Below are 8,171 nucleotides of genomic sequence, written 5' to 3'. Positions count from 1 at the left end.
GTTGTCCAACGCTAACTGGAGTGAACAAACTGGTTCTGTAGTGTATTTGAGTCATGAATACAGCCCACTGTATGCAGTATCGTTTCACCATCTAACCATTTTTTTAATTTCCTTTTGTGGAAAAGCTTTAGTCAAGTCTGATCAGGTTGCGTAGTTTAAAATGGCTTTCTATGAAAGTCGCTTCTAGTCTTGAAATAAAACTATAATTTTTCATGTATGTTATGTCATTTTTTTGCAGCTCATGTTACACTCAGCATGGATCCTACTTTTTCACTGTTTTAAGGATTGTGTTGCTAGCACACCTTGTAGAAACTGTTCCCACCTGGTGTGACTCTGTGCTAAACAGTCGGTGTGTATCCACACACACACTGTGAGTTGTGTTGGTGTTGTGTCCACCACCATCCCACCATAATACATTCTGTAAAACCTTGACATGCCTCATTTTGTCTCTAACCAGAACATATACACACACTCTCAAGCATTCTTTTTCATATTTTTGGCATTCTTGATTGCCGTCTCTGCGACTATAGATAAAAACTTGCTTCAGAGTAAAGCAGGGAAGCATGATTGTTTGGCAACTGAGGGGTGGTGAGTTTGATTCCATCTTCCCAAGGACTCATTTTACAAAGTTCTTATGGAAGATACTAAACCTCATATTACCAACTAATCTTTTTTTTTGTTGTCTGTGTGCAAACTGGGAAAAATGCTTAAGCTACTTCTTCCATGTCCCTGGTGAAGGTAAAGCATTTACACAGCATGATGCTGCTACCACCACATTTCACCATGAGGATGGTGTGTTCATTGTGATGTACATAGTTTTCCTCCACGCTTAATGTTTTGCATGCAGGGTTTCAGCTGACCAGAGAACCTTTCCCTGAGTATTTATCAGCCTATTTACCTTTCGTTAGGTTTACAATCTTGTCAGGCTCTTCTTTTGGATAATGGAGGAAAAAAGTTCTGTCAGTACCCTGCATTAAACTTCCCTATGGCTTTATTTCTGACCTGTTTGTTGTCCTCAGTCTTACTGATGCAGCTGGTTTTCTATAATTCTCAAACAAATGTCTCAGAGCAGCTGGAATTCAAGTTACACAGATGGAATGTATCTATTAATTAATACAGATTTCTGAAGAGAGTTGGTTGGACTTGATTTTATTTAGAGGTTTCCGATTAAGAGTGGGCCGGTGTAAATGTATTTCACACCACACTATAACTATTTAGCCTTTTCCTTGTATTGGTTTCCTGTAAACCAACACAAAGAAGTTTTCTACTTCTTTGTGTTGGTTTCACATTGTCCTATTAAATGTGTAATATGACAAATTAATGGTAGGAATCCTTTCGCAAGGCAGTGTATGTGTTTTCAGCACAGTATGTGGAAATGCTAAACATTAAATTATACAAATTATGTGCTAGAGCAGTGATTGTTTTGAGTTGAATTTTATTCACCTGAATAAAAGCTTATTTTATTCTAGAGCGCATTATTATGGGAAATATATTTTGCTACGTTTTCATTTACTTCATTTCAAAATTCATCCTTGATGTCCCAAAAAAAACCAACTGTGTGCCGGTTATGCGAAAGGTGATTGTATGTTACCTTTTCATGACTGTTCTACAGTACTCCTTATTCTTCTCTGTTCTGTTTTGTTCTATATAAATTAAACTGAATCAAGGAAGAATTAGATAATCCCAAAAGGAAATTGAATACATACAGTACCTCATTAACCCAAAAGAGAGAAAAAAAAAGAACAAAAAAAAAAAAAAGCGAAGCAGACCATGCATGTCAAAGGAGTTCCCTCCTCTGCACACAGACTATGAAAAGGTTATTACCGCTTGAAGGAATGACCTCCTGCACTTCTGTTTTTTGGCCTGTGCGCTGCAGAAACTTCTTACCCAGGATCTGCTGCTTCATCGGTGCATTGTGTGCGCGCTGTGTTGTCCATTATGCTGCACAGCTTGTGCAACATTTTTCTCTTTCTCTGTCAGCTCCGTGAGGTCCATAGCTGTTCTCATGCAGCACAAAGCCAGACTTTTCCTTTCATCAGTTTGTTCATTTTCTTTGAGTCACCGTCTCTGATGCTGCTTCCCCAACAGATGGCGGTGAAGAAAATTGCAGTCTCCAGCGCAGCCTTATAGACATTATGCAACGAATTGGTGCATATACTGTACAGAAGAAGCAACAAAGCCTCCTGCACAGAATGAAGTGGAGTTTGTTTTCTCACAGTTTTTAGACAGAAATGTTTGTGGTCTGCGCTTTTATGCAGCCAAAGATTTTAGTACTACATTAAAATACAACCATTTGTGCTACTTCTTAAAAATAAATGTATTTTGGAATATCTGATTAGAACGGTTTAATATATTCTACAGCAGAGTGCATCCCTCTGGTCCACTCTCTTCTTTTATCGTCCCCAATTTTCAGCATTTCTATTCAGTTTTCTGTCTTTTTTCCCCTCATTGTTAAATATTTCAAGTTATTTCTATGCTGATGTTTGTAAAACGTATAATGAAGCAGCTGGTATTATTTTAACCCAAATTCTGACTTGATGCTGTTTGAGTCAAAGTTTTGTGTTTTAACTGGGTCAGAAATGGTGGCCCAGTTTTTTTGCCTCCATTTTGAACACTGAACCTTATCCACAGGATGAAATAAGAAATGCTACGATGGCAAATGCGGCTGTAAATTTATTTTCATTTTATTGGGCTACGTTGATGACTTCACTTCACGCCACACAATGGATTTGTTCGCTTTGGCTAATATTAGCCTTTTTTAACCTGCAAAGCTATTGACATTAGCTAGTGCTATCTATGTTCAACGTTTACATTCTAACCAAATAATTAACCTTAAAGAATCATAAAGTCAACACGGACAAGCGATACTTCATACAGTGGTATGTAATAATGCATGTAATTGCTGTCTAAGTTAAGTCATTTCAAAATATCATACAACAATTTGCTAACAGCAAATAAAAATTGCTGTTAGCGATTAAATCACTGTTAATGATTTAACCGTTTGATCGGGAACACAAAGCCATGTGGTTTTGAGGATTTTGTGGCTCTTTTGTTGCTGTACATCTTGCCTAATGGAAGCATGGAGGGAGTGTGAGGATTTTCTGAACATGCTCCTGCAAATTGCTTTGAAACAGATTCTTTACGGAGGACAGGCCCAGAACAATGACCTGCTCAGCTCCCCTCACTGTCGTTTGCAGGACCCTCTAATCTGCCTTATCTTCTCAATACAAGTCATTTATTTAATATGATTTTTTTTTAAATATAGAATTAAAACCACACATAAATATAATTTAAACCCAGATGTTATTTGTTTACTAACTGGCCTAGCCGACATTTACTCCTGGAGCCAGTATAAGTAACAAATGGGATTAAAAATGAACCCTGGATTGGCTGTGGATTACACTGTGGCTCCTTTGATGTAATGCAAGACTGGTGTGAGCATAAAGTGAAGTTTATATTGCATATTTTGAACTGATATGTTTTAAATATGTTGGAAATTTTAAACAGTTACATGAGCCTTCACCCGTTTACTACCCACTCAGCCTGAGCCAAATCCACACAGGGCCCACTAACACACTTGGCCGGGCATTGTTCTTTGCAATCAATCGATATTCTCTGGAATCAATCAATTGGTCAATAAATAGAACTGCTTTGTTAATGGTGGTGATGAGAAAACGCCATTTGTGGAGATGAGAATTTGAAAAAGCACATGTTCTCACATCCCATTGAGATTATTAAAAATAAGATAAAAATGAATACAAATTAAATATGAATTAAAAATAAATAATAGTTTAAACAACTGGGAAGAGAAGTTAACTTATCACATCAATAAAACCAAAATGAAGAGGCAAATGAAAGCAAATTAAATAATAATAAAAGAAAAACAAAAAGTTTGTTAAAAACAATAATCAACCTATGATGAAATTTAAAAAAAATAAAAAAATAAATGATCTCACAAAATAAAAGCAGTTTAAAGCCAAACAAAAATTTGCACCTTCAGTTTGCTTTTGAACCCCCCCGATGATCTGTTACTTCAGCCAAGTCTTTGACGGAATAAATGATGAAAATTAGTCACTTTAACACGTTTTTGATTGAGAAACTAACCTATGTTTTAGATGAAACCTTGGACCTGACCTATCCAAGACTGAGCTGAAAAATATTTGGTTGTCTTCTAGTCATAAGCTTCTGGACTATAATGTTCATTTGTGTAAAGAAAGAAATGTCATAAATAGAAGTTATTTTATTTATTTAACGCTTTCCCCCCGTTTTCTGCATAAGCATAAACACATTCTGCTCTTAATTGTTCTCCATTGGTTTACAATATTCTTGTGAGTTCTATTCTATTTTGTTCTACTCATAAAAAGTGACCCCCCCCCACCCCCTCTTCCTCCTCCCCCCTGGTATTAATATTTACAGAGATCGGTGCACATTTAGTGAAATGCAGCATGCCTGCTCCTCCGTGCATTTTCAATGAGGCCAGTAGTGATATTTGGTTATAGCAGAAGCACCGCCTCACTCCCATTGGACAATGTGTACGTGAGGGCGTGGCAAAGGAAAAATGAGAGTTGAAAATCCATGCCCTTACTGGGAAGACATGGAGCGCTATGGACACAGTCTACGCGAGCCTAGTAGGTATCTCAACCAACGAGATAAATATTTCTCCTGTTAGAGAACGAGCGCTTTGAGACACTGAGAGGAACAGGAGGAAAAAAACAAAAACAAAGGGTCGCCCAGTTGAGGATGGAGTGTGCATTTGACGCACAGAACCTGATCTCCATTTCTTTAAGGAAAATCCAAAGCTCCAGGACGCAGAGAGGCGGCATCAAGCTCCACAAGAACTTGCTGGTAACGTACGTCCTCAGAAACGCCAGGCAGTTTTACATGAGCAAAAACTCACTGCAGACGCAGAGGACACCTCCGTACGAGGATGCGGCGGCGGTCCACAGGAGGCAAGAGTACATTGAGCTGACCGGCAGCTTCACGGAGTTGGCTGATGACTTCTACTGCAACTTTACAGGCGCGGAGTCGGACACTTGGCACTGCGGAGCGCACCAGTCCAGCGCACAGCCCTCGGAGCTGGCGCACCAAGACGCCTCTGCGTGCGCAATGGCTTCTCCAAGTGACTCTGAGCTCATGGTTTCAGAAGCCTGCTGGAGCTGCACGGACAAATCTTCCTGGGAGTTACCCATCCTGAACGCACAAGCCAACCAAAAGACCGTCCTGGACTTGGACACGCATGTGGTGACAACTGTGACGAACGGATACTTCCACTCAGACTGTTGCGCGCAGCCAAAACAGCCGCAGGCGGGCGCGCAGTGCTACACCAGAAAGCGAAAGATGGACACAAGTTATTATATTGTTGACCCGGAGTTTTATTTGCCGGACTTTGTGCCCGTGCCGTGTAAGAGGATGAGGAGTGAGGATGATGATGATGATGATGATGATAATGATGATGACGGTGATGATTTACAATCGGACTCGGGACAGCTGGACAGCGCGAACATCTCCAACCTGATCTCGGTTCTGGGATCAGGTGGGCTGTCTGAGTTTGTGAGTTGGCAGCAGATGGACCTTGAGCAGATATTCGGCACTCAGACAATTTGTTTAAAACACACACTGTTGGCAGGCAGTGGTTGGACCAGAGCAATCGAAGCGTTTTGATTTATGTGATTGTTTATTATTATTTTTATTATTATTATTTTATTTTCATTGTATGATTTTACTTTGTTGTTTTCAAATAAATCTTGACACGACTGCAATCCTCACTCTCTCCCACACACACACACTCCCTCTGCGCTGTAATTGAAGAATATTGCCGAAGTGTGACTTCATATAGAGCAATCACATCCATCTCCAACGGCTTTTTGCACATAGACTTTCTTCATGCCAACTTCTGACATTACTGCACTTACAGATGAAGTGTATTTTCTTGTGATCCCGCTTAGAATAGATGATCATGGAGTCCGTCTTTGGATTGTATTTCCTGAGGAAACTGGTCGGTACTGTTTCTGTGAAAAGATGTTGGAAGAGCACCATCATGTGGCCACTGATGATTTGTACAGAATCATGCACCAGCTTAACGCAGGATATCATTCTGTAAATATATTATTTATAACAAGACCTTTTTTTTTTTGATAAATAAATAAAGTTAACATTATTTAACAAAAGCCTGCTCATGTAATTCCTTTAATTTGACCTTTCTGCACGTTTTTTTTTATTCTTTAAAGGTGGGTCATAAAGAGGTGGAAGCCACTGTCTCTTACTTTGACAAGCCTGTAAAACATGACATTTGATTTAGTAATGATATCAAAGAGTAAAATCATATACATATACTACAAAACACATGTTTCTGACAAGCAAAGTGACTGAGATGTTTTTATTTAGAACATAGAGGTAAAGATAAAGGTCATTTTATTTATATAACACATTTTCAGTAACAAGACAATACAAAGTGCTTTACGGGATTTAAAAGGAAATACAAACAAAAGAACACACCAAAGGAAAGAGCAAAACAAGAAAAAGCTAATAATGTTGATCCATAGTAAATAAACTAGATACTCCTATTCAGGGTTGGTAGATAAGTATAAGTAAGGATCCTCTGGTCGAATTCCTTTTCCTGTTTGGAAGAACAGGAGTCTAATAAGTTCTGGGTAGTTAGCAACTACCTTAGCAACTAAGGGAAACAACCATAATGCATTATTTTGCTGAGATAACATTGATTATTTCAGATGAAGTGATATTTTCTGGATTTGTTATTTTGACTTTGTTGTACAGATTTAAGCAAAAATACAGAACAAACTTCTGTATTTAATTTATTTTTACATATATCATCATAGGTTCCAAATAATATGAAAATAATATGACAAGCTTTTATTAGCTGATTAATCATCTGCTGAGGTAGCCAGCCTGAAGCCAGCTGCTCAACATGGTGCTTATTGTCTGTTAACTGAAACGTAAATATAGTTAACTTGATGGGTGAACTAACCTAGCTTCACCATCGTGATTTTGTCTACCAGTTAAAAGTGAGTTAATCTAGTCATATGCAATACATCATGCTCCAATCTCCAGAAACAGAAGAAACAAAGTTATTGAAATCTATTATTATAAAGCCTTAAAAGGATTTTAGAGTCAAGAGAATCATAGTGAGAGGGTCCCATTGATCAAAAAGACCATGTTTTCCCAAAACTTTTGGTAAAATATACCTTGGACAAATTACACAAAATGTAGGTCCTGTGGGCTGCACAGTGGCACAGTTGGTAGCACTGTTGCCTTGCAGCAAGAAGGTCTTTCTGCATCATGGAGTTTGCATGTTCTCCCTGTGCATGCAGGGGTTCTCTCCAGGTACTCCGGCTTCCTCCCACAGTCCAAAAACATAACTGTTAGGTTAATTGGTTTCTCTAAATTGTCCTTAGGTGTGAGTGTGAGTGTGCATGGTTGTCTGTCCTGTCTGTCTCTGTGTTGCCCTGCGACAGACTGGTGACCTGTCCAGGGTGGACCCCGCCTCTCGCCCAGATCGTTAACTGGAGATAGGCACCAGCACCCCTCCCGACCCCGCTAGAAAATGGATGGATGGATGTAGGTCCTGTTATGTCTGGCATAAATCTTACAAAGCATTTCAGAAAACACTGATAGTCAAACATTGTGGGGGTGGTGTAATTGGTCTGGGACTGCTTTACAGCTCCCTCTGGTTGATGGAACAGTGAATTCTTCTCTCTATCAGAATATCTTGAAGGAGAACGTCCAGCCATCAGGTCCTGACCTTCAGTTCAGTCACACTTTGATCAGCGCTTGAACCTCAAAGCCTTAGAAATTATTCAGTTGCATTTTCCAGGCTGATAGACGTCAGTGAGTTTGTTTCTGATTTGTTTTTAGAGTTTGTCAAAATTCCTCCAGAACGACATAAAAGATTTTATGTCATCATTGTGAACGCATAAAGGCAATTATCGCGTTATTAGGTTCGGTGGCAATTAGTTTCTTCACACATGGCCAGGTTAGTTTGGACAGCTTTTCCCTTAGTTTGAAAAATGCATTTTAAACAACACAGGTTATCATTGTCAGATATACAGATTTGTTTAATCTGTAGCATTTAAGAGAAGAATGAAAAATGTTGAAGAAAACCTTCGTGGAGGCACTGCTCCACACAAACAAAATACTTACCTTGGAGCAAGCCA

General features: G+C 39.0%; 1 protein-coding gene across 1 annotated transcript; it reads left to right on the top strand.

Annotated features, from left to right (window-relative positions):
• The first annotated feature begins 4,586 nt into the window (after nucleotides 1-4,586).
• Nucleotides 4,587-6,157, top strand: ier5l (immediate early response 5-like). The gene has a single exon (XM_032579200.1). The coding sequence runs from the start codon at nucleotides 4,741-4,743 to the stop codon at nucleotides 5,659-5,661; it is 921 nt and encodes a 306-aa protein (XP_032435091.1). The 5' UTR covers nucleotides 4,587-4,740; the 3' UTR covers nucleotides 5,662-6,157.
• The last annotated feature ends 2,014 nt before the right edge of the window (nucleotides 6,158-8,171 follow it).

Source organism: Xiphophorus hellerii, chromosome 12, assembly GCF_003331165.1.
Source record: "Xiphophorus hellerii strain 12219 chromosome 12, Xiphophorus_hellerii-4.1, whole genome shotgun sequence".
In the NCBI taxonomy this organism is placed as follows: Eukaryota; Metazoa; Chordata; class Actinopteri; order Cyprinodontiformes; family Poeciliidae; genus Xiphophorus; species Xiphophorus hellerii.
Note: the sequence above shows the minus strand (reverse complement) of the source record. Positions and strands in the feature narration are given on the sequence as shown.